The sequence below is a fragment of the Chaetodon trifascialis genome, chromosome 4, assembly GCF_039877785.1.
Source record: "Chaetodon trifascialis isolate fChaTrf1 chromosome 4, fChaTrf1.hap1, whole genome shotgun sequence".
NCBI classification, from domain to species: Eukaryota; Metazoa; Chordata; class Actinopteri; order Chaetodontiformes; family Chaetodontidae; genus Chaetodon; species Chaetodon trifascialis.
Window position 1 is genome coordinate 17,847,655 of NC_092059.1, and position 26,864 is coordinate 17,874,518.

Here is a 26,864-nt window from a genome sequence, read left to right on the forward strand (position 1 = left end):
TGGGAATTTCTGTGAGGAGTCATGGTCATCCACATCCAGACAAGCCTTTTGTAATCACAAGCTGGGTGAGTGTTATCTGTGTCACTGTCCAGAAAGGCTTTTGCCCAAGTTTTCATTCTTGCTAACTAACAATTAAAATCTAATACTTAGATATGCCACAGTGAAGATGTCTTCATTTAGTAGCAGCACATAGTATAAGCAAACTAAGCAGCTGCTTAGGGCATCACATACCAAGCAGGGAAAGTGCAAATGTGAAATTCTTTGTTAGCTTTCTGTCATCTTTTGTTTATCCTGTCAGTCTGGATCTGTCTATGCGGTTTATTTCCCAGGAGGTCCAGTTGTTCTGACAAGGAGGAACCCGAATTCCAGTTCCTTACCCAAGGGGGACACTGATAGGAAACGCAACAAAGAGAGGATGTCGGTCACCACCAACAGAATCTCCTTCTCTGATGTGAGATAACAGACCTCCTACATAGTTGATTTTTTTTTTTTTTTTTTTTTTTTTTTTTAATAATATTACTGCTATTTTAAGTTGACAAAAGTTAACATTATCCACTTCAGGTGAATTTATGACCTTTAGTTATGTTAAAAGATCTTACTGTGTCATATCACAGCTGAACCACACAGAACATCCTGTGTATGTGCCCAATCCTGAGCTGATCACCAAGAGCCATGTCCAGTTCAGCCCATCCTGTCTGTCAGGCCTGTACTACACAACCACAGCCAAGGAGCACTACAGCAAACAGGACGGAGAGCCAGCCAGACCGGCCATGCAGCTGCCGAGCAACATACTGAGTGGACCAGGTGATGGTTTGGTCTTGTTTTTGTGTATAAAGGGAGGTGCATGTAGACGTTAAACATGTTTCATCTGTTTGGCAGAACACGGGCTGAGCCTCAGCACCACCAAGACTGACTACATCCCTTTGAAGACCTGCAGACAGACAGCTTCTCTGGTACAGCAGAGGGTGAGGGATCATGAACATAAATCAAAAATCTTGCCACCCATCTGTAAAATCCAAGGTGGAGTCAATATAGCCCTGATGCAGTACCGGGATAATTTTGAACAATCTACAGCAAACCAGCTGACAGTAGGATTGATTTGACCAGTAATACAACAGTAATACAAAAATAACACCAACACCAAACAGAAACACCCCAGAGGTACTGGGTCAAGGTAACCCACTATTAGGTCGGTGCTATATTCGCACCACATTGGGTAAAAATTTGAACCCAGTGTATTTTTTTGTGTGTGTAAGACAATATTGTCTGCCTCTCTTTCTGTTAATCGACCAGAGCAACGTCAGGTTTCCTCTGGTCCATCAGCACTTCAGCACCACCCACAGTGAAGACTACACCGCCAAACCTTTGATCATGCAGCGTCCCTGCCACAGCCAGCTCTGCACTCATTTTGTCATGCAGTGACTGAGAAACACAACTTGGTCACTTGCTCTTGTGTTCTTTTCCAGCTCCAAATAAATGATATAGTCAACTCAAGAGCAGTTCTATGGACTTACTGATATGTTGCAGCATATTCCACATATTTGACTCTTAGTTCTGGATCTTTTGTGTGTGATAGGAATGTAATGTATAGTGAACTCATTGAACTCCAAGTTGAGCTAAATGTTTCCTACATTTCCCAGCCTTACATCTTTTCAACAACCCCGACAAAAGAGGTGTGATGTTGTTCCATTCATGTCAGAAATTTAACCCTGATCCTCGGTCTGCCAGCTCTTACAGTTCCTCAACTTTCAAGAATGCATCCAAAGCCACTCTATAACATCATCCCTCAGTGCAGAGTGTTTTTCATGTGCTGTGTAAGAATTCTCATTATCTTTCTGGGCTGACAAATAAATAAATGTTTACCCAGATCAGTACAGGGGCTATCAGAGCGTGAAATGTTGAAGCAGTGTGCAAGTGCAGCTTTAGCAGTTAGGTGGCTTAAACATGAACCATAGCCTCGTCAGTCATATTTAGGCCAAGGAGGGAAGAAGCCCTTAAGGCTTAACTGTTTTGCTTCCACCCTGTGTTTACAGTGTCAACACTAACAGTTAAGAAGAAGGTTAGCATCCCCTCCTTCAAGCATGATTGACCACAAAACTCTGTAAAAACAATCTATGTTGTAGCAATAACACAGCCTTGACCCAATACATAGGCTCTGCTGATTAAAGAAAAAAAAAAAAAAAAAAAGCTGGCAGGCAGCAGATGTAAATAAACTGAATCTGGAGTTCACCAACCAGGCAAAAAGCCAGAAGTCCAGGTATGGACTGGAATGTCAGCTGGCCAACAAGTTCAGTTCAGGTCCAAGGGCTAGAAGAACATGGTTTAGAGTAAGCTCCAGAATAGACAGATAGATAAACAGATCTTGTTGCACCACAACACGTGCCAAACACGGGTTAATTTTCAGCCTGAGTTTTTCAATACCGTGGAATGTATGAAACATTCAGAAAAATGTACATAATTCATCGTCTTTTCGTGCACCTGGTCATTTAAAAACAATCAATATGAAAAAGTGAGTATTAAAGAACACTTCTAGATTACAACTTGCTCATTGAATGATATTGTTATAGGCATTTGAACACAATACTATACAAGACCACTGTAGGATATGAGTGATACGATCTGATAAGAAATGCAAAGTTTATTTCTGACTCAATTCTCCAGCGCTTTGATTTATTCACCATATGGACTTTGACTCTATACATTGGTAAACTCCTGTGGGCGAAAAAAAAAAGTTTTACAAAGATAACTGCTTCAGTGATGTGATCATGTCATAAATGGTCAGCCAACATGTGACATGACGATCATGTGACGACCCTTTGACTTGTGAGGGCACATGACACAAAATATCCACACAGAGAGAAACCAGGTTTTACTGAGGTGATCCAGAATTCTCTTCAAAAATCAAAAATGCATTTGATCAGTTTTCATTTTAATTTACTTGTTGTTACTACTTTCTACTTTCTGAATTCTATTTTTACATTATACCTCACCATATTTGTATATTCTGTACCTGTTCTTTTTCTTTCTGACATAGACTAAGGAACGTGATGAAGTGATCTAAAAAGCATTGGCAGATTTAAGCTGAAAACACACGATGCCTTCAAAATAAAAGCCTACGTTCAACTTCGAAAAAAATCGAGTCAACGGTCAAATTCAAGTATTTCATGCGTCCTCGTGTCGGGCGTCCTTCTTCAATGAAGCATTTTTTTTATATTCTGTTCACACAAAGGTCTACACATAAACAATGAACAAACTGAGAAGTGAAACAGGGTACACGCCGTTTGATTTTGAAAGGTACAGTCGGAAATGCCTTTGTTGTTCTGCGTCACTTGACGCTGTCATCTGCCTCCTCCTTCACCCTGTTAAAGTGGGCGGGCGTGACTCGCATGTGCTCCTTATCATTGGTGTAATACAGAGAGCTGCTGTGTTTCTGGGCGTTGAGAGCTGCCACCGTTTATAAAGTCTCTGCTTCTATTGAACGTCCAGTCGTAATAAATACACAGTCCGGCTCCTTCACCGCAAACTTCATCTTTGAGAAGTCCACTGCTTCGCTCCTGGCCTGCCGGTGAGTTTGACACCTTTAAACATGAGCTCAACACTCACAGCTGTATTTATAAAAGGAACTGCCGGTTCTCTATCCTGATTGGCTGAGACCCGCTCATGAAATTCACCATAGGCAAGCAGAAAAATATCAGTACAGAAATTAACCACCAAGCACAGCTACTGTTACAATATTACTTACACGATGTAGACTGAAGGCAAAATGTCAGTTATTTGCTGTTATTTGACGTCACGTCTGTATAAATATTTGGCCTGTGCTTTAAGATATTCTTTACACTTACACAGAGTGTGTTTAAGGACCATGGAAAGATGAAAAATGTGTAATTTCTATGAATTGGTGAAAGTTTGTCTGAATATTCAAATCATACAAAACAGGGTAGGATGCACTGGAATTCTTCAGTAACCAGTGTGTTTAACAGTGTTAAAGCTCCAACCAGATGGAAATTTTATGATATGATGTTATTTAACATTTTCCAAAAACGTGTTTAAAAACAAAAATAGGCTACAGAGCAGTGAGGACTTGAAGGACTGGCCCTGGCATGTCAGGGACCCTAAAGACAACCACCCAACCCCACCCTGAAAATAAGATGTCTAAGAGAAATTAGTCAAATCCAGTATTAAATTCTGTTTATTGGAAGTGCATATTTAAAACCACCCCATAAGCAGTGCATGATATTATTGAAAAAGTGAATACAGGACTTGACATGTATAATTGACTTAATTTGTGGTCCCCTCCTCCATGCGTCCAACTGGCTCTGGTTATTTGCAGTTTGTTTTTTACAGCACCTGAAAACCAGTTCTGCACACACTTCTAACATTACTGTAAACCATGGTTTAGTGTTTAGCCCTTAGCGTTGTCAAAATGTGTGTTTTCATTTACTTTTTTACTGTCTTCACTCACAGCGATGACGGTGAGCCCCATAAAGTGTTTCACGCTGGAGCTGGATGGTCCGGCTGATGCAGCGTTCATCGGAGGGGAGGTGGTGTCCGGTCAGGTGGTGCTGGAGCTCCGGAGGGACACCAGAGTGCACTCTATGAAGGTGCAGGGCAGAGGGGTGGCCACAGCACACTGGCTGGAGAACCGGGGCATGAACTCCGTCTATAACGACTACACCTCCAAGATCACATACTTCAGGAAGAGACAGCATCTGATCCGAGGTCAGTGGTGAAAGCTTCAGAGGGTCTTAGTTCCCTGAATGGTTAATATTCAGTATATGGGTTGTAGCATAATCACAGGTAAACCCCAGGTGAGTTATAGCTCACTGCTGTCTTGTTTCCATTTTAAATGTATCATTTGATTTGTTTTCATGGTTTTGTTGTTGAAATACACAATGATTCTGCATAATAAAATATCCATATAATGTTTTGCATGTAATATGTCATTTATTTTCCACCCTAAACTATGTTGGTAATAATTTAGCAACATAAATGCATTTTAATTGTACCTGTTCAGGGAAGAGAGCCAAACAAGGCAGGTGAAAGAGTTCAGTTGTGATGATCAGACTGGACTTATGGGGGGGGGGGGGCACATTTACGTCATTTGTGCTAACTTTGTTGCAGTTTTTGCATTTTCTCTTATCCCCTAGTGTATCTGTATAATATCCTCGTAAGATACCATCCATCATTTGTAGCTCTGCTGTGATATACATAGTAACTGTATTTTCAGCATGTATTGCAGCTGTAGCAGCTATAGTCTGAATAATGTGCTATTGAAACTGCTGTCACGTGCCAGCTGGTGGCCACTGTGTCTTGTAGTTGCTGCATTTTGCTAAATGAAGCCACCTGGGCCAAATGTGTTGCATGGAAACCAGAGAGAGAGGTCGACGCCAGCTTGTCCAGATACATCTGCCAGATAACATAATCCTAACATTAAACACAAATCCATTAGTGCCGCGTCCAAATAAACACAACTGGTTTACTGAGTCCTAAGTTGTACTGGAAATAACGCTGTACAGTGTGAAAATTCCCCCCGGTGTGAAAGGCACCAGGCAGCTTAAAAATCAGAAAGGCAAAGAATATAGGCCATAGTGACTAAGTAAATAAACAGTGGTTAATGTTTCATTGACTTCTTTGTAAACTGTATTTGGTTTGACCGTCTGGGCAGATAAATATGGATGGACACGAGAAGCAGACTCTCAAATAGGAGCAGAGTTTGTGTTGTTGCTTTGGAGGCCAAACAAGTTGAATGTAGGATACCAATACAAACGGTTTGTCATTTCCAGGTCATTTGCTGCTACAGCCGCTGCATCGTGTGTTCGCTGTGGTTAAACGTGCACTAGGCAGGTTTTGTATGTTAATATCTTGCCTAAATCATACACTGTGACAAAGGTAACACATTACCCTTTAACTGAGCTGCAGTGCTAATGTTCTGCAGCTGACGAATACTTGAATTATCCATCAGTTTTTTGTATGAATTATTTAGTGTAAAATATTAAAAATGTCATTTACCATCAGTGACCAGAGCTGAAAGTGATATCTTCAAACTGGTAACCTGCTCAGACCAGCAGTGAAAAACTATGAACATTAATCAGATAATGAAGCAGGAAAATATGCAAAACTAAAAATAAATACTCTGTAAAAAGCAAATAAAGTCCCTAACTAACTGCTGTACAAATACCAAATTTTGGTATTTGTACAGCAGTTAGTTAGCGACTGAACAATATTCTAATCAACTAAATGTTCAAGCATTATTGGTGCTCAATCCTCCTCTGCCAAATAAAATCTGGTTTTGATGTGGTCACTGGTGAGAAGATTTGCTCACATGAGGTGACTCGAAATCAAAAGTGAAACACAAACTGGGCCGTCTGGACTAGTTTATCTGAGTTCACATGCTTCACATTCAGCTGCAGGCTGTTTCCTGAGCACCTCTCATCCTTTAGAAATAAAGCATAAAGGAGGCCAATATGACAGATATATACTATAAGATTATATCAATTTGTTATCTATTAGAAATTTCCCTACACCACGACCTGTATCCCTTTAATACTCTGCTATCCAAACACTAAAACCATAAGTAACAATAAAAAACAAAACTGAAGCTAAAAATGTATAATGAAATGCGTAGAGTTATATAAAATCACATCGGAAACAAAATCAAACTGCTTGGTATAACAATATATTTCAGTTTTTAAAGAATATCATGTTACATGACAGATTTTAAGGAATTCTCCTAAGAGCAGATCCGTTTTGTGGACCTGGTGTGCACTTTCAAACGAACAGTAGGTATAAATGTGAAAAAGTAGAAATAAGGTGGTTGCGTTTGGTTCTGTTTACTTGGGACAAGAAATGAGGAGAAAGTGACAAAGGAGGAAGGAAGGAGGAAGGGGTGGGGGCTGTTTGAAAAATGCAGCCTGTGGTTGCCGCGGCAACCAGGAAAACACCACGTGGCTCCCCTGCTGCCCGCCCTCATCCACCACCACATAGTATGCTGCTGCTGCTCTCCATTCATTTTTCCAACATGGTGTTGGCTCATTTATCTCTTAGTTTTCCATAAAAAAATATTTTGCTGGGTGATTGTTTTTGCCTTAAAGGCAGAAATGCATCTGTGAGGTTCAGTGGAGAGGAGCTGTTCTAGTTTTAGGGGTTCGAAAGCTTTTGAAAAGGTGTTCTTCCTCTTGCAAACACCACTGAAGATACACTTTCTAAAGCAGCAGTCCAAAACCTTTTTTGTGCCAGGGACCGGTTTCACATAAAACAATAACTTGCCGGACCGGCATAGAAACAAATAAAAATGACTTATTAAAAATACAACTCACTATTACCCTGAACGTAGCTGTTGTAATTAGTGGGGGCCCTGCGCTTGTTTCTCTTCAACGAGAAGGCTTCATTGCCTCATTTGCGAGCCTGTCACCACATATTACGCAGAGTGGGCTTGGTGCGCGAGAATCACCTGAAGCGACAAACCCGTATTTTAAGTAGGGCTGCTGATATTGTCTCTTAAATGCAGCTTTCTTTTTCTTGGAAGTTGTAGGCTCTTCTTCTTCTTCTGTCTCATCATTTGTCCTTTTCCCCTTTCTGAGGAAGTTCTCCAAAGACGTTTGTTTTTTACTAGTTTCCACTAGCTTGTGGGCTTACTTTTCTTACTATCGTATCACGTAACCAAGACAAGCGGTTTGACGTGTACAGAGGCACAGACGGAACTTCTTCAAAACTTCTTTCAGACTCTGATGATCAATAAATTATTTTTTTGTTCAGTCTCTCTGTGCGATCCTGTACCAAATGGCCCATGGATCGGTACCAGTGGTTGGGGACCGCTGTTCTAAAGGCCCTCTTTGCTCAAAGGCATGCGAGCCTTCACTGTAAATATTTTTTCTGCAGTGTTGTGCACTCAGCAGCTCTTTGGGTAAACAAAGAAAAAAACTCACAACTATAAATATTTGCTTTAGTCTGCTGCAGCAGTAAACATGTTGGCAGGCATGAGGGTTTATCAGGCCCATCGTTCTGTGCAGGGAAGCCCGCGTCCAGCTTATCAGCACCGGCGCAGGGAGCCTAGTTAGAGCCGGGCTGCTGCTCCTGGTCACCAGCAGGTGGCGTGCTGGGCCTAATGTCACACCAGGCCAGAGCTTCCTGGATGCATGTTGAGCAAAAACTGCTAAATTGTCTCCCAAATGTGTCAGAGTTCTGCTGCCAATCAGGACTTTTCACTTTTTCTTTTGACTACTTAACTAATTATACTGGAAGAAAGATGCCATGAAACCTACGTGTACTTTCTGCCTTTATCTTAAGCTGCAAGGAGCAACAGAGAGGGAAGACCCAGTTGGAAAGCCCCTCCTGAAGCCCACTTATACTTTATTATTCTGGGAGCACCATCTACCCACACTGCTACAACTTTTCCCAGACATGTTCTGTCCAGTTCAGGCTGTGTAGAAGCATCCCGGTCGTCTTGCAGATGTGCACACAGCCTCCACATCGCCAGTCGGTGGCACTGGAGAGCTAACTACTCTTCCCAGGGAACAAAGGCGTAAACAACTTTGTTTTTGTCAGACCAGACTTGATTTTTGCCTGAGAGCTTTGTATTGAATGAAGAGACTAACACAGCTAATGAAGCAGTTTTTGTTTAGTTTGTTGACTGCTACTGAGTTCAGTAGAAAAGTCAATTCTGCTCAGTTTGCTTTGTTTGCACATGTTGGAAGTGGATTTGGTGTGTTAGGAAAAGGCTGCATGTGTGCCATATTTCATGCATGTGACCTAGTTGGTGCAAGTCTTCTACAGTCGGGAACATGAAGTTTTCCTGTGTGCTGTCTCTTTATTATCGAAGGTTGAACGGCTGCTGTTGTTTTTCATAGGGGGATTTGGTGGCATAAGCTGCATGCTTTTGTGCATAGCTGTGTGTTTTCCATGTGTGCAGCAGCCCAGGCTGTGTTACAGTATGTTCAAAGCAACATGGAAGAAGTGAAGTAAACAGCTTTGGTCCAGAGTCAAACGACTTCCCTCTGAGCTGCGCAGGGCGGATCTCTGCCAGACGGAGGCATGCTCAGTAAGCCTGTTTTCTTCTAAGAACCTGTAACCATCAATCATCGCAGGCCCTGTTTTCCTCACTGCTGCTGCTGCCTCCACACCCAGTGTGCATGTTTGTTATGTTGCCTTCATTGTAAGTCCGGAAATATGGCCGTTGTGAAAAGAGCTGCACTGAGTGAAGTTTTCATGACATCCGAAAATTGTCAAGACGTGGTTCTCAGCTGTGTGGCTGTCAGGGAATTGTGAAGAAACTTTATGGTGGTTATCATTTTTGGTAATGCTGGCATCACAAGGTGGTTTTGTTCTCAGTCTTTGTACAGACTTGTTCTGATGGTTTTGGAGCTGTTGACAAGAGGAGAGCAACCTAAACGTACAGAATGATTCTTGGCTTGTTAATGGTGTCAAACTGAGTGTTTGTTTGTTGTGAACGTGAAAACTCTTCTTCTGCTCACCGTCTGAAACTTTCTGAATAAGTTTTATTTTCATTTTGATCCACTGAGGCAGTAAAATGTCTCATTTACAACTGGAGTACTGATAAGTCGGTGCCAAGGAGGAGCACCTGAAGGCAGCAGCACCAGCCCTCAGCCCTCTCCAGAGCCTTTACATAATAAATTCAGAAATCCCGCCCACTTTCTCAGCCTCCATAAAGCCTCAGTCCTGCTAGGTTCAACAGTTTGATCTCTAAACAAGTGAACAAAAGACATCCGAAGATCCTCTCCAGCAAACTTCACATCGTGCAGAGCATCAGTAGAGGAAACGCTATTTTTCAGGGGACTCGCACAACCTGCAAACAAAATGATTTTCGACAAGTTAAAAAAGTTTGACATCGTCTTCGACTCTCCGGAGGTGGACTGTCCTCCGGTGTTCAGCAGTGGGGACGTGGTGTCCGGCCGGGTGGTGGTGGACCTGTCCGGGGAGAGTCGGGTGGACTCCCTGAAGCTCCACGCCGAGGGATTCGCTAAAGTGCACTGGACCGAGTCCCGGTCCGCCGGCTCCAGCACCGCATACACCCAGAACTACAGCGACGAGGTGGAGTACCTGAACCGGAGAGAGGTGCTGCTGCAGGCAGGTCAGTCCGCTGTGCAGGCTCGGTGATGGGGGAGAAAGCAGAGGGTGCAGCCTGTGTGAAAACTTGTCTAAATGATCTAGTTGCGTGGACTCATTGAGCAGATGCCCAGCGCATGCAACAATAATGAAAGTGGTTTATGTGTCTGGGGACACTGAGCTGGTTGTTTGTTTGCAAACTGGGAACACTGTTGTTTTCATAATCTAGTTAAAAGCTTTTCTGGTTGTATTAATGTCCCGTAACCTGGTTGTGAGAGTTGTTTTGTTTCTTGATTTATCCACTTGCTACTGGAAATGCAAAGTTGCTTGAATGATCTGAGGATGAAACAAATGTCAAACTCAAGATTACAATTGTTAACTTCCTTAAACGTGTCAAACTGAACGTTCAGAACCAGGCAGCTCAAAACAAGCACTCAGGGATCCAGTCATTCAGTGACAAAAGCTCTCCCAGGGCCCTGTTTTTATTTCCTCTGCCACATGACAAATTTGTTGTCTGTATAGAAGTATACAAAGCCTTGCTGTATAGGAAGAGAGCAAAACATGCTGCAACATGTGTCTCTGCACTCCTTTCTCATTGTGAAAACATCTGTTGAAAGGAACAGTGCTGACATCAGACTTTTCCTCATTCGAAGAAAGCCTGGGTTGTTTTTCTCCTGGGCTGCGTGGGAGAGCCTCGGGTTTCTCTCTCCATTCATTGGACACCGACTTGTTTTGGTTTTAAGTGTAGACAGGAAATTCACAGCCAGGCCTTCAGCAGTTTTATGACGTTTTCCTGCAGAGTTCAGTCTCACTGCTCGACTGTGTGTTTTACAGAATTTGGTGCAGTTTGTATGGCTTTTTTGCACATACGGCAGAAAGCCCACAGCAACCCACTTTACCCATTAAGAGCATTTGACAGTGACAGTATTGTTATTTAAATCAAGCTGGAGCTTCCAGCTAACAAAGGGACACAAAACACATCGAGGCAGTTAAACGCAAACACGTGTTTTTGGACCTGTGCAGCAAGAGGGGGGGAAACCGAGCAGCTGAGACGGGCTGTGTAATACAGCTTGAGGAAAACATGTTCTCAGGCAGCACAATGGAGCAGGAACCACCCTTCTGAGCAGGCTCAGAAGCCATGTGATTGCAGAGAAAGACAGAGAGATTTCTATTTCAGCAAGAGTCATGCTGAAAAGATCTGTCCACCCTCTCACTAAGTCAACTTTATTTATCTGGATTTCCAAAGAACTCTTGTGGTTGTTTGTTTTTTCATAGTTTGAACTAATTGTGCAGGTTCAGTGCAGTTTTATCTTCTTTTGCTTCTTCTTCTGAAGTAATTTGCTGCCATTCATTCTTGTGTTAATCACCTTACACACAATCAGATGATCACTAGCAGTAAATATTAAGAAATGTTTATTATGTCACTGTGCTGAATTGTTTTATATATATTATATATATTTAAGTGTTATATATTACTTTATGGCGCTCTTGTCGATGATCACCTTGCAGGCTGGTAGAAACAGGTCATTAAAGTTCCTTTCACTGCCCTGAACTCTTGAAGTGACTGAGCTTTAACCTCCTCTCCTCAGATAATGGTGAAGTGACCGTCCTTCCTGCTGGCAGACATGAATTTCCATTCAGCTTCCAGCTGCCTGAGGAGACACTGGTCACCTCCTTCGAGGGGAAACACGGCAGCATCCGTTACTGGGTCAAAGTGAAGCTACACAGACCGTGGGCCACCGTCAAGAAGATCAAGAAAGAGTTTACAGTCATCGAGCCCATCGACATCAACACGCCGGCCTTACTGGTGAGCATCTGGGCCCTCACATTTCATGATTGTGTCCTGACGGGCTCCATGATTTTCTGGGAGTTTTGAGGCACTTTGCTCATTTGGTTTCATCACTCTCAGGCGCCACAGGCTGGAACGAAGGACAAGATGGCACGGGCGTGGTACCGCAACTTTGGACAGGTGTCTGTAACCGCAAAGATCGACCGCAAAGGCTACACACCAGGTGAGAGCTCATGCCTGAAACAACTCCTCCTAAAAACAGTGTTCATAGCCCAGTTTAGAAGCGTCTGTAATTGCTAACGCACTTTCCCTTTCTGCAGGTGAGGTGATACCTGTCTTTGCGGAGTTCGACAACTCTACCTCCAGATCAGTGGTGCCCAAAGCCTACATCATTCAGACACAGACGTTCATCGCCCGCGGCACCATGAAGCAGAAGCGCTCGGTGGTGGGCACGCTTTCTGGCGACATTGTGGGCGCCAGATGCAGGGAGACGTGGCACGGTCGAGCCATCAAGATCCCACCTGTGGGTCCCTCCATCCTGCAGTGCCGCATCATCAAAGTGGAGTACATGCTCAAGGTGAGCTCAGCCAGCAGCTGCTTTATTTCTTAGAAATTCAAATGCCACTTTCCATGCGCGTTGCTGCTGCTGCAGCTTTTCAGTTGAGATGTCACTCACTGGTTCTCCTCTTTTCCTTCCACCAGGTTTGTGTCGATGTTCCTGGAACATCCAAGCTGTGTCTTGAGCTGCCGCTGGTCATAGGCACCATCCCCCTCCATCCCTTCGGCAGCCGGACCTCCAGCGTCAGCAGCCAGTACAGCGTCAACCTGGAGTGGCTGCGCATGGCCATCCCCGAGCAGCCTGAGCGTAAGTGTCCTCTAGTACTGCAGTGAGTGACAGAGAGAGGTGCTGGTCTGGATTTGGACAGATAATCATTAAAACATGGACACAGAAAACCTTTTCCGCATACCCAGTCGAACATAGCCGGTGTTTAAGGATGTCTGCGCTCTTGTTCCAAACCTTGCCAGTGATCTTGATTCATAGGACCAGAGAAGTAGTTGAGCATACTGAGAAACAGGTTCCAGAGGCTTTACAGGTTAAACAGCTGAATTCCTTCATAGAGTCATTGTCACTTGTTGTCACTAAATATTGATCAATTGCTTTCAAAGAGCCGCTTTAACCTCTTTCAACTCATGGGCCTGTTCTCTCTTCCACGATCGCTGTCTGGCAAAATATCACTGGGTCAGAAGCCAACACATATAAACAAAAGAGAGGCTTTGTTTCAGCAGGGATTCATGTTGGATCAAGTCAGTGTTTGTTAGTGCGAAAGGCAGTAAATGTTATGGGTTTTTTTGAGAGTTTTAACTGCAGTGATGACTCAGCAGCTTAGTGTTTGGACCTGTGCTGTTCTGTTGAGTCAGACCTGTGGACTTATCCCGCCTCTCTCCCTGCAGCTCCTCCAGATTACAGCTCTGTGGTGACGGAGGAGGAGGCCGAGCAGCGCAACAACGCGGTGGTCCTGCAACCCACCGAAGATCTGAGTGGAATCCAGGAGCGCCCACTCATGGCTTTTGTCCAAGAGTTTCGCTTCCGACCTCCGCCGGTATACAGCGAGGTGAGTCACCAAATGCTGGAAACTACACCCACTTGCTCCCACTGTTTGGTTAGTTTGATTGGCATGTCTAAAGGTTTGGGGAGAGGGTTTTTTGTTTTTTTTTGAATAGATGGATTTTAAAATTTCTTTCCTGCCAAAGAAACTCTTGAGAACACAGCTGAATTGTCTCACAGTAACCACATGAAAACAAATCAGTGGGTGTAAACTCAGTTTATCATAGCACTGGATGTTTTGCTCGGAGAAAGATGAAAATATCTTCTCGCTTAACCCTCATCCTCTATTTCCATTTCCTGCCTACAGATTGACCCCAACCCTCAGCCCTTCAACATGAGACCTCGCTGCATGACGTGTTGAACCATGAGCCCCGCCTGAGCGTCAAGCAACTTAAATTAATGAAACAAATCAAGAGATTTGTCTTCTCCTGGATTACTCTGAGAAATGGTGCCTGGTCCCACCAAATGTCGTGGAGGGGGACTGGAGCGCCACGGAGAGGTCAGGAGACGGAGCTCACAGGAACTAGATGTCACTGGAGGCCACTTCGTTTCCAGTCCATAAAACAAAGTGGACGCTTTCCTGTTCTGTTGTGAGGAAAGTCACTTTTCCCCATCAGTTCCTGTCCTCCCCAAGTGATCTTTGGCTCGTGGTGACACGAGCTACAAATACCTCCCAGTCAAGGATTCCCTCATGTGAAGCAAAGGTTGAGTTTAAAGGAGTTTGGGACATATTGGGGGGGGGGGGGTCACTCGATATTTGTCAGGTGGAGAGTCGGAGTTGCACCTGGTGGTCTGATATTTGAAAAAAACAGCAACGCTCTTGATAAGTTGACACATGTTTAGAAGTACTTTGTCATCTTTGAGTGGCGTAAAGACAGAAGTGCAATTATATTCAGTTTCCAGCTCCCCCTGTACTAGCAACACAGTAGATTTTAACAACCTACATTGCTATGCATAATGTGCCTGTGATGATTTCTACTGTTACTTAAGCACATACTGTATCTGAAAGTGTGACGGTGGAGCAGACAGGTCAAGTAAGCCGATGTAGATGTATTGTATGCATGCAGGTCACAATATGTAAAAGGGAAAAATATGTATGCCTTATTTATGCCGTTGAAGATTGCATGAGAGTTTCAGGGAGTCGTTCTCTCATAGAGATGAATGTATTCTGAAGGAACCTTAGAACAAGAACGGTTGAATTGTATGTGGGTGTATTCCAAGAGAGGGGTTGTGTTAATGCAAGGCTTAAGGCACCGAAGTGTCGGATAGCTGTGGTTGTTGATCTTAGCGCAGTGGTTAAACAGGATGAGCAGTTTGCGTATAAAGCTGCACGAGGCTCGTAGATTAGTTCTCCCAGCTGCTAAACAAAAGGAGTAGGAAGAGGAGGAGGAGAAGTCTGAGCCATGTGGCCTGAAGCTTTTGATGGGAGCCAGATGCCCCGATGCTGTGGGGCGCTTTGTGAAGGTCAACCCGAACACGCTGCTCAGCGTTCAAGCCGAGCCTCGAGCTGGAGGTGCCACTGAAATACACGGAAGAAAAAACATTCCAAATAACGGACTCGAGGATTTTTGTCCTCAACTTCCAAAAAACTGTTAGGAGTATGAAAGAAGTCTTCAGGGTCAGCTGTGCAACTTCGGTGGCACGCACTGAAAATAACAAATGTATTTTTATACAAATGCAGTTGTGGGTTCACAATCTTGCCAAAGTTTTGTAATTGTTTTTTCTAATAAAAGAAAATATCTCAAAATCATGTTTGTCTTTGGTGTTTCCCTCAAACTGGCTGGCATGTAAGCTGTGCACTTTGTTAGGGAAATGTCAGAGGGCCTCTGTTTAGCATGTTGCATGCCACTGGAATGGTACATTATGTTCAGCACCGTGACTCAAAACTATATCATTGCCAAGGGCAGGGTTCATCGTGGAAATGAGCTACACTCAGAGGATCAAAACAGTAATTACTAACTGAAGTTTTGCTTGTGACAGCTTTAATATTGTGCAATCCAGTTTTGCGGGGCTTCTCGTTTGCTGCTCACCCGTTATTGCTTGTCCTCAGCACTAAGTTATCTGTCACACTGCGTTCAGCTGATATATGGAGCTCATCTGGTGTCCTCTGGTACAGTTTGTACTTTGCTTGCATGAATATGCAACAAGGTCCCCACTTATGTTTTTTTGCCACATGTAAACACATAACACATAGGAACAAACAAGCAGTTCAGTGAATTATACACAGTACCACACAAAGCTATAAACATGGCTGAGGATGGGGACGTTCAGTGCAGTGCTGAGGACGGACGAGGGTCCAGCGAGAAACTTCTATGCTCTAGAATACTTAGAATAAAAAACCTTCTTTGTGCTGATTTTGACAGACTGCAGACCAAATTCATTTCCAATGAAACTAAATAACAATGTTGGAATTAGTCCAGTAATTGATTAGTTCAATGATAGAAACCTTGGTAATCAGTTAAGCATAGAAGTCATTTATAGAACCATAATATAAGAGGTTATGAGGTTCCAGCTTCTTCAATGGGAGGATTTATTGTTTGTCTCTTTCAAAACTGAAAACCTTTGGATTTAAAACTGAACATCAGACAAAACAACATTTGGTTCAGCCTTAATTTAAAAAAGGCTTTCCTCTTGCCTCTCACCACAGGAGGCTCAGAGGTCAGAGCAGCAAATACAGAGGTGCTGATATATTTGTGTGTGTGTGTGTGTGTGTGTGTGTGTGTGTGTGTGTGTGTGTGTGTGTGTGTGTGTGTGTGTGTGTGTGTGTGTGTGTGTGTGGGTGGGTGTAGAAGGTGCTCATTCTGTTCAGCTAACCTGTGTACGTGAGCATACTGAGCGCTGACACCTGACAGGACTCTTTCAGTACTTGAGATTCAGATTTTGAGGACTTGCAGCGGTGTGGCATCATCTCACATGAGCTGTCACATTCAAGTCTTCATTATACACAAAAACACATTCTGTCATTGGATTAAAAGAAACAGGAACCATGGAATTTTTTCGGCTGGCGTCTGGCTCAGACACAGCATGGGAACACACTCTGATCTCAGCTTTCAGTTAGTGGACGTGAACACTCAGCGCTCACTTACACCTGATCAAGGAATCAGATCTGAGCTCTCTGCCTCAAGGACAGACACCTCAGCAGGAAGGGAGGCTTGAACCTGGGCACTCTGACGGAGGGGCTCCTTGAGCTAGAAACCCTGACTCCATTAAAGTCTCAGCTCTCAATTTCCCTCTCTTAATGTAGACATAAACAGACCAAACCTGCATGAATGCCCTGAGACTCAGTCAGTCTGTTGTCCCATTAACAAACAAACATCCAGTTGTATTTCTGTCTGACTGAAGTGAAAGTGAACATCCAGACACGCTGAAGAATTCTTTGTGTGGCCCTGTGAGTTTTCTATGGAGGGAACAGAAATGATGACAGAAGTGAAGATGTTGCACCACGCTGCCTGCCATCCTGCAACATCCACCGTGTTCCTGTAATCTCTGTTCACGTGATGCTTCTAATTGATGTTCTCAGTTAGAGTGAGTCACCTACCTTTGAAATGTTTTGCAACTTTGGTTTTCTGCGGTTCTCAAACCCGTCCGTCTGGTTTGGTGTGTGCAATAAAAGCTCAATTATTCTGTTTGTGCATATTCGTCTAAATGGTGTGCTTTAATTCTGTGTTTTCTTGCTGTTTTTACTTCTGTGAATTGAAGCAGACAGTCAGGGTCCAGCAGAGACCTGCCTGCAGGTCATATAGAGAAGTGGTCTCAATGCTCACATCTTATATACACCTGCTGCCTCTCTCAGATATGAATCACAATGGTCACATTAAATACAAACCAAACCTCACATACCCATTACACATAAAATGAGTATTATCTTTTCATCATACTTATACTACATTTCAGAAGGAAATACTGTAGTTTTTACTTCACTATATTTTTTTGACAGCTTTAGTTACTTTACAAATTAAGATTTTCCATACAGAACATAGAGAGCTCATAAAATATGATGGTTTGTCTCAGATGCAACAGTACATACAATTAGTGCTGAATTGATTAGCTGATTAATTAATTGTGCCACTTTTCAGGGTTTCAGCCTCTCAAATGTGAGAATTTGCTGCATTTTTCTTGTAATTATTTCAACAACTTAACAGTCAGTCACTTTGGGCTTTGAGTGATTGTGTTGGGCATTTTCTGTGCTTTATTTAAGGATCTGAACTCTCCCTCCAACAGTGCACATCACGTGCTTCATAAGTTCCAAGTCTTTGAATGTCAACTCTCAGTGTTGACTCACATGTGTAACCTGCATACCTCTGGTCATGCCTCTGGGTCTTTTTTTGGCCCAGATTCAAGAAGTTGGCATGTTCAACAGGTCTTTCAGCACATCTGTTTTCTTGACCTGAATTAAGAAAAAGAAAATGTTTTTGAGCTAAAATGTACAAGTGCAATTCAAGAGTTTAACAGAGGTGGAGAAATTTAAATATAGAACCATGACTCAACAAAAGAAAGAACATGAGAAAGCAGTTTCTCATTCAGTGTTTCAAACATAAGAACATTGAAAATTAAAAGTGAAGGACAAATAGAAAGACATAAACAACGAATTATGACATATGACATTGTGACAAAATCTGGGGAACTTTGGAGAATAATTCATACAGTGACATGTTCCAAGAAGACGTACATCTTGTTTGTTTTCCCCTCCTACAAATGTACAGACGAACCTCAACTTGACAAAAACTGCTTTTGATCACCAGTGATCATTTCTTCTAAGTCTTTGTTCACTGCTAAATTAGGTTAACATAATCACATGAGCCAAATGGAGACAAAGTATTTCCTTTACAAAATGTTTTGGACAAGCTGTAACAAGCACTGTGAGAGTGTATCCTCAATCCCTAATTACGTTTCCAAGGAGCAGTGAATTACATGGTGGCTGCGTGACACAAACTGCAAACGACCAAGTCTCAAGTGAAGTATGCCTTTGTGCACCCATTGTGTCATAGAAACATTTGGAAGCAACTCTCTTAGGGAAATATGTCACAGGTTCAGGTAACATGCCTGTCAAAAGTAGGTGCCCTGCAAAAGTGTCCTTGAGCAAGACACCAAACCCTCGACTGCCTGAAATGTAAAACCATGAAAAGACATTTTATTTTGAGTTAGTGGTGGAGGAGGATTTCAGATCCTTTATTTAAGTAAAAGTGCTGAAACCACACTACAATGCAGTTATATGTAAAAGTCCAGCACTGAAATGCTACTACAGTACAACTGTGCAAGTATAATCAGAAACATCAGTCAATTGGCTGATTGATTGATTGACCAATCATTTCAGATGTGGCTGTATAAACTGTTTAGAAGTTTACTTTGTAACAAAGCATCATATTTTATAAGCTCTTTTTATGTTTTGTATGTGAAAATCTAAATGTGCTAAGTAACTAGTAAAGCTGTCAAAAAAATCATAGTTAAAAAGAAAGTACAATATTTGCCTCTAAAATGTAGTGGAGGAGAAGTATAAAGTGGTGTCAAGAGAAAAGACTTAAGTAAAGTACAAATGCCTCAAATTTGTACCTAGTTTACTTGAGCAAATGTATTTAGCTACATTCCACCAATACATAACCTGGACTTCGGAGACAGAAAAGTGCATAAAGTAAATTCAGTCTTAGAAAAGGTATATGGTCAAAGTATGTGGACGGCCTCATACCTGGAACCTGGCTACAAGCATTTGCTCCCATTCAGTCACAAGGGTATTAGTGAGGTCAGGCACTGATGCCTCATTCTAGCTCATCCAGTCAAGTTCTTCCCCACCAAACAAAGAAAAGCATTTCTTTACAGATCTGTGTACGAGAGCATTGTCATGTTGGAACAGGAAAGCAACTTTGCCAGACTGCTGCCACAAAGCTGTAATCACAACAATATCATTGTATGCTGTAGTGCTGAAATTTCCATTCTACAACTGAAACCAAATGGAAGAAACCGTGACAAAGCAACCTGCTATGCTAAACACACAGTGTGGAAAATATACAGTGACCTGGGTGCACTCAGCACACAGTAGCTGTTGTACATATATTGCATGTCTGGATGAGCAATTCCTCGTGCGCTTCCCTTCCTGAGGTTTGGGGAATTTTTCCTGAGGATCTAATCAGAGAGGTTATTGTGTGAGTGTGTGATTTTGGCCTTTCTAAACTTGGCTCGTATTAACCAGCTCTACATTCAGATTTCTCTATGCTTGTGCAGTGTGTGTGTGCGAGGGAGTGCGTGTATGTGGCCGTGTGTGTGGGTGTGTGTGAGTCATTGTGAGCTGCCAGAGTTTTTGTCCATACATTGTTCACTGTGTATTGAAAAACACATAGAAACACTCAGGCCCTAATGGTCATTTCCAACCCCGCCCTCTCAGTTACAGCCAATCACAAGTCACCATAGCGTGGCACCAACCAACAAATTTGCTAACATTAACTCACCTCACCTTTGTGGGCCAATGGGCAGTCAGGATCCAAATCCTGTTTACTTTAATTGTAGAGCACATTAAAGCTGCAGGAGTTTAAGACTTAATGACAACATATTGAGTTTCATGTGCTTCAAGAGTAACAGCTCCAACAAGTCAGTAACAGCCTCAGCAGCTCAAAATTCAGGTCCAAGCGAAGATGAAAGTTTAATTTTATAATAAATAACTTCTTTCTTTATTAACGTCACTATATATTTTTATAGTACCAACATAGATTCGCTGTCGTGGCACTATGGCCGCAATCAGGTGACTCACACACACGATCAGCTGAAGCGTTACTTCACATGAATGAAGAAGTTTCTGGATATCACACGACAGGGTGTGTTGTAAATGTCAAGACGTCAAACTGTGTTCCTGTTTTTAAGCGGTCAAGTTGTTTCCCAGCATCCTCTGCAACAAATAAACCTTTAACACCTCCAAAGTGTTTCCAGTGTCAACTGTCAAAGGCCTCCTAAACTGTGAGCAAGTGAAATCCTTACAGTTTTAAAACACACACACACACACACACACACACACACACACACACACACACACACACACACACACACACACACACACACACACACACACACACACACACACACACCTCCTTACATCATTAACATTGCTCATCACTATTCAGGATCTAGTTGGGACTGCTGACTCTCCATAGTCTGGCTAACGTTGGTGTTTTCATCCGTAGTAAAAGGCAGATGACTAAGTGATGACTTAGTTGGACTAAACTGTCTTGACCAAAAAGTGCAAAAATAAGCACAACTAGTTCCTAAAAATTATGACCAAGAACACAAAAACCGATGTAGTCAGTATTCTGTGTTAATGTGCCATGAACCTGCCAGTTAGGGCCTGATTGTGACAGCAACATTGAGTAAATGAGTTGCTTGATGCTAAAAAAACAGTCAAAAATGCTAATTTGGCAACACTAATTCTCTAATACAATTTGCACCTTATTAGAACAGAGATAACATATACCAATATAACAGGGTGTGCAAGGGCCTCAAAAAGTCTTGGAAGTTTGTTAAGGTTTGTGACTTTAAAAGTGAATGGGTGGATTTTACAGTTATTCAAATAGCATTGCAAAATTAATCTGATTTCCCCACTTAGGCCTACTTTACACTACAACTAAAACACAGACAGAAGAGGACACACAATATGTGCAATGAAATACAGAGTGGCAAACTACCACTGAGGCTGTGCTGAACAAAGAAGATTTGAAGTGAGAATTAAAATGCGGAAAAAATTGATAAAGGATAAAAAGTGACAGATAAATGCATGTAGTAAACTGGTAACAATGGTATATAAAAGTAGCTTACAGTGCCTTCAATATCGTCATTTTGTCAACAACACAGTTGTCCACAAGATAGTGAGAAACATGACCCCAGTTTTTTAGTATATTACACATCAAGGCCTTAATAGTGCTTTATGGAAACCTGTGAGTGTGACTCTGCATGGACCAGAAGAAGAGAGGATGTTTTGCTAATTTTGCATACTACTCTTGCTTTTCAAACTTGTATCTATTATTAGATGTTTTTTAACCATGTCTGTAGTGCACTTGGAGTTATATTGTAGTAATGTGCTGTATAATTACATTGCTTTGAGACACTGTGGAAGCCAAACAGTCAGCAGACCAAGGACTCTTAAATACCAAACTTCCTCTTTCAGGTCTTCTTGTAACAGAGCTGTCTATCTGTGTAATTCTTCCTATCTATAATGTGTTAAAGTGGCATCAGTCAGTCTTATCAGGAAACATTTGGCGTCATTGTTACCTGTTTATTCGGCAGATAAAACTGAATACAAAAAATACACAATCAAGATACGTCTGAGAAGAGAAGACTCGTCAAGGTTGGTGGAAGGAAGTCAGTCGTTCTGACTTGCTTTCTTTCTTACATTTGCAATCAGTACATCTGAATCAGCTTACATTCCCAAAAGAAAAACCACAACAAGACCAGAGGAAACGGTAGCAGACAAGCAAAAAATGAGCACAAGTTGCTTTTTTCCCCAGCACCCAGGCATCTGAATGGGAGCACTTAACACTGGCCTGCTTTGGAGACATCATAAGGCTTTGTTCTGTGCTGTGCTGGAAGGGAATGCAGGGTGTTTGCTGGGTGCTTGAGTGTACAGATTCATCCATGGCCAAATGCAAGATGTTTTGTCTTCAGGGCCCAAGAGCTGACTTCAGTCTCTGTTCTGTGCAAAGTCTTTGCATGTCTTGGAGTTTTTCCTTACATAGGTCAGAGTAATGTCCAGCACTATTAAAACAAAACAGACTTTTCTTGTTAAAAGTTAACAAGCTCGCTAACTTAAAGCCAAAGAAGTGACCAACAAGCTATGGCAAAATGTTCCCTGTATAGTACATGCTGTGTTGTTCAAGAACAGAGGGTCCCCTCCCCCCCCCCAATTTTTTTTCAATGTAAATCAGTGTTCTTTTGAAAGATAAAAATCTCCAGCAATGTTCGCAGCTCTGTGAGGCTGCACATAAGCACAAGAGTGCTTTGAGCTAAATGGTTAAGCCAGCATGCTGACATGCTCACAATGACAAATGCTAACATGCTGATGCTAAGCAGGTATAGTGTTTACCATGTTCACCACCGTAGCTTAGTGTGTTAGCATGCTAACATTTTCTAATTAGCACCAAACATAAACTACACAGATAAAGCTGATTGCCAGAATGACTCATCCTGGATGAGTGCAGAATATCATCGAAATATTTTCACATAATAACAAACTGAATGAATGAGAAGGTGATTGAGATTTGAATCTCTTAAGCTTTTCATTATATCCTTGAATAAGAAGTGTTGTTGTTTTTTTTATTATTGTTTTTCAAAAGTGTGTCCAGCACATCACAAGACTTGTGCACTCAGCACTTAGGCTCTGAAGCTTGCTGAGACTCTCTCAGTTCTGTGTCTCATAAGTGTGGTATTCATCACTGAACTGTGTGTCATGAATTAATCCTTTGAATCTTACATCAAGCTGATAATCTGACCAATTAAGTGTCTCTTTCAGCGATGTGACACCCACATGCCTGGACGTACGTACTGTGACATCAGGACATCCGCACTGGTTCACATCAATGCTCTGTTGACTCTAAAGAGATGTGGTGGTGGTGGTGGGGGGGGGGTGATCAGCTTGCAGCTCCCCTCCTTTTTCAAGACTTCATGCATATCAGTGTAACTTCAGAGCAGACAGCAGAGAGTTGCACACCAAGCTGCTCCCCAGAATATACTGGAAGGGGAAAAATACCATGTAAGAACAAACAACATCCCCAAACAACATGCAAAAAGAGCAGCTTTGTTTATGTCTGCTCCTCCCACGGCTGTAATTCAGGGTTCCACCAAATCTGCCTTTTGCTTTGTGTTGCTTATGATCTGTCTCTCTTTGTTTCAGGGCTCTGTGGTGCGCTTTGTTCGTGAATCCTCCTCAGCACAAAGGAGGCTCCACACAGAGCCCAAAATGCATGATGTGATGAATTTTAACAAAAAAATCAATTCTCAGTATCTTGAGGTGTCGTCACAACAAGCCACAGTGTGTTTCTATGGGACATTAAACAAAAGGTGATGAGGTCAGAGCCTAAAATATCTGAAATCAACACCTGCTGACACTTACTAGCAAAACTGATATTTGGGGAAGGTTTTTGTGTCTTAGTTTATCAGCCATACTCTGTCTAAGCTGTTTTTGACTGTGGATTACTGCAGCATTGTTGCTCCATCTACGAGGAGGAACATTTGTTGTTAGTTCTGGTGTCCATTTGTTGGAGGGTAGAAAGAATTTATTAAAATTTGGATTCAGGCCTATGCCTCTGCAGGTTTAATTTACAAACATATACACACACATAGCTAACGTAATGTAATAAATTAGAACATTTATAACAATGAAGATGAAAAATGAGACAGAAATGATACATCTGTAAGGCCTATGTACACTTACAAGGCATGGTCCTAATATATTGAGTGCATTATAGCTCATTATGAGACTCAGTGTGATGCATTATAGATATTGCAGTAACATAAAGTGTCACTGAAGTAAAACATTATTGTTCTGTAGAAACCACGTATCTCCTGAACACCAACTTTTAATGAAGGGAAGAAAAGCTGCCGAGTTTCCAGGTTTTTGATAAATGTATTTTTCAGATAGTGCACCAAGTTTTTTAAATGGGTTAAAAACTGGAGTCTTATAAGTGAACACTTAGTCATTGAAGTTGACCTAATTTGCATTGTGCAGTTGCAATATGAATTAGGATTTGGCATATAAATTCAAATATACTGTTAAGTCAAACTTGAACTTTTATTGTCTGGGACTTTTCAGTGGCATCAATGAGCCCTGTGGTTTCAGTCAGCTCAGACTGTGGTTACCTGTTCAAACACACAGTGAATTGGTCAGACGGTGCAAATATATTCCCTCTGTGTTAAATGCGTAGAAGACATATGCAAGCCATTTCCCCTCCCATGCGACGTGCACGTGGCCGAGTTGTTTGGTTGGGGGAGCTGGCTGCCTGCCAGGTCTGCAGGGAGAAATTTTCTCCTCCATAATGTGACAAACATGAAAGCAGCGTTCAGGAATGTATTTTTCTTGGAAAGAGCGCAAGATTAGCACATAGCACTCTCTCTCAGAGCTGCAGAGCAGAAAAACAATGGTGGGGGTAAGCTGATGAGACGAGTAAGTTTTGACTTGAACGTATTGCCCAATCGTCTTGTTTTCCAGGGCAAAAAGAACACAATGTCCCATGAATGCAAAACAATACGGTTGTAAATATTCTTAAAGCGTGTAGGGGTTGTGGCCGCACTCTATATTCCGGATAATGTTGAAATGCATAGGAGGAGGAGACTTGAGATAAATTAAGGCTTCCAAAAGCAGTAAATCCTCAGTAGTTTCTTTGCTTTCCTTTGCTCATTTTCATGCCACTACATGTTTCACAGTTACTTTCACATTTCGTATTTAAAGTTGCCTTAAAGCAACTGAGCAAGTGAGGATCTTTGCTCCTGCACACCCTGAGAGGGAGGTTTATAGATAAACAGTATTGGCTGCATGGTATGTCAAATCCCATCAGAGTTTCAAGCCTTGTGATACCAAACAGCAGCTGAAACACTCAACAAATAATTTATCAAATTTCCGCTTCTGTATCAAGCTGGCCTCCGCCCCCCTGGAGGGGCGAGGATTGTTTTCGCATAGCACAGACTGGATGTGTCATTTGAGTCATGTGGAAGATGATTAATGACTGAAATCAGACCAATTATTATCATTTCAGCCTGACTGTGTCTGAGCCAGCTGCTTGTCTGGGTTGTTGTGACTGGTCTGATTCTTTCAACTGTGGGCTTCAGGTACTGCTGGGGACTCTGACATCAGCACATGCTGTATTATGCAGTACCTGTATCGGCTTGTTAAAGTTCTCCCTCCTCTTGACATGACTGTTTCTCCTCAAGAAAAACAACCACAGTAATCAAATGCAGGCAGGGTGCAAATGTGTCTGTGTTTAATTATTTTTTCCATTTGATGCATTAAAGATAAAAATGTGTACGGATAATTGGGACTATGTGTGCAAACTCTTTAAACATCTCCTCCTTTGATGAAATAAAGCTGTTGTGGTCAGAACATTCAGCAGAGTATGTGGAAAGGCTGGTATTAGCTCGAGGCAATGAGCCAAAACTGTACATCAACTGAATCAGGAACTGAAAACTTATTCTGGAAAAATAAAAGCTGAAACAGAAATAGCTGAGAAAACTAAACTGAAAATAAACTGAAGATAAGAGTTAATACTTAACTGCTTTCACTTTTCTTACTTGCTGCTATGGCAACCACATCATCAGCACTGGTAGAAACAAGGAAGGAGACAATTTTACTGATGTCCAAGTACAGTCCATAATATATTGCTCTTTTTCCCCATCTATAAGATATCGATTAAAATCTGTGGCGCTTTTAAAGTTAGTCCTGAAACAATTGTCAGGTGTCCGTACTTACATTCAAATATTGCATACTATATCATTTCTCCTGTTCATAGTGGCTGTTGCATCAGGCCACTCTCTCTCTCTGACCCTTGACCTCCTCACTTCTGGTTTCCTGCACTGCTGCCTTACTTTAGGAAGTGAAGCTTACTGTACTCCTGCAGACACTGCCAGTGGCTCAGCGGGTGTAAGCTAAATGCCTAAAATGTAAATATTATTGTGAGAGTAATTTGATTCGGCCTGTCTAGGACTTGTTGTTGCCCTGCCATGAGAGACTCCTTGTTTGGAGTGATCTGATCTGCTGAGGGGAGGTGCAACTCCCTGCAGGGAAAGACGGTGGGCTGTGGTTGGCTTAGACATGAGGGGGCGCCTGCCTGCAGTCAGCAAGAGCTGATGGAGAAAAGCGCCACAAGGAAAAGAAAGTGACTCACTTGATAAGCAAAATAAACTCATCTGTGATTTAAGATTCCAGACTGTTCATGCATTGTTTAATGGTTGTCTGGGACTTTCATGCCTCTGTAGGTTAAGGAAAGAAGAAAGAAGAAAGTGTTTTTTTCGTCTGTGCATAATCAATGAACCGCAGTCCTGTTTCTCTATGGTTTGTTGGTTTGATTTCACATTAGAAGGGACAGACTGAGCTGCTGACCTTTACATGTCGACATGTTTACATGTCCACAATGGTAAATGGAACGTTGTACGAACTGGCTCCTACATAAAGTACATTAAGTGCTGTACATGCTGAGGAACAATCCATTTAAGTCATTGCTTCCTTGTTTAAACAATGGAGGTCGGAAATGATTAGATAATGCTTACAGCTGCATTACAGTTTGTTATAAACTATTTATTACAAGTTTGTAGGGGGACTATTTGTCTGACTTTAAGTACATCAGATGTTCTTTGGCCGACTATGAGATTATCCTGGTCACTGTGGTATCCCACAGGGGTCAATCTGGAGTCAACTTGATTTTGTTATCACACTAGTTCTGTGGG

The 26,864-nt window shown here is 42.2% G+C and overlaps 1 protein-coding gene across 2 annotated transcripts; it reads left to right on the forward strand.

Moving 5' to 3' along the window:
• Window positions 1-3,397: 3,397 nt before the first annotated feature.
• arrdc2 (arrestin domain containing 2) lies at window positions 3,398-15,207 on the forward strand. Of its 2 annotated transcripts, XM_070961329.1 has the most exons (8): window positions 3,398-3,565; window positions 4,465-4,719; window positions 11,652-11,869; window positions 11,972-12,074; window positions 12,172-12,428; window positions 12,554-12,716; window positions 13,304-13,464; window positions 13,765-15,207. In XM_070961329.1, the coding sequence occupies exons 2-8, from the start codon at window positions 4,467-4,469 to the stop codon at window positions 13,816-13,818; spliced, it is 1,209 nt and encodes a 402-aa protein (XP_070817430.1). In that variant the 5' UTR covers window positions 3,398-3,565; window positions 4,465-4,466; the 3' UTR covers window positions 13,819-15,207. The 2 variants fall into 2 exon arrangements, with proteins under 2 accessions (XP_070817430.1, XP_070817429.1); XM_070961328.1 differs by lacking the exons at window positions 3,398-3,565; window positions 4,465-4,719 and adding an exon at window positions 9,655-10,087.
• Window positions 15,208-26,864: the final 11,657 nt, after the last annotated feature.

Excerpts from the sequence above, each read along its gene's own strand:
- arrdc2 (XM_070961328.1), top strand. The coding sequence starts at position 9,814 with ATGATTTTCGACAAGTTAAAAAAGTTTGACATCGTCTTCGACTCTCCG. Across the intron at positions 10,088-11,651 it reads AGAGGTGCTGCTGCAGGCAG|ATAATGGTGAAGTGACCGTC; the intron begins GTCAGTCCGCTG and ends TCCTCTCCTCAG. Across the intron at positions 13,465-13,764 it reads CTCCGCCGGTATACAGCGAG|ATTGACCCCAACCCTCAGCC; the intron begins GTGAGTCACCAA and ends TCCTGCCTACAG.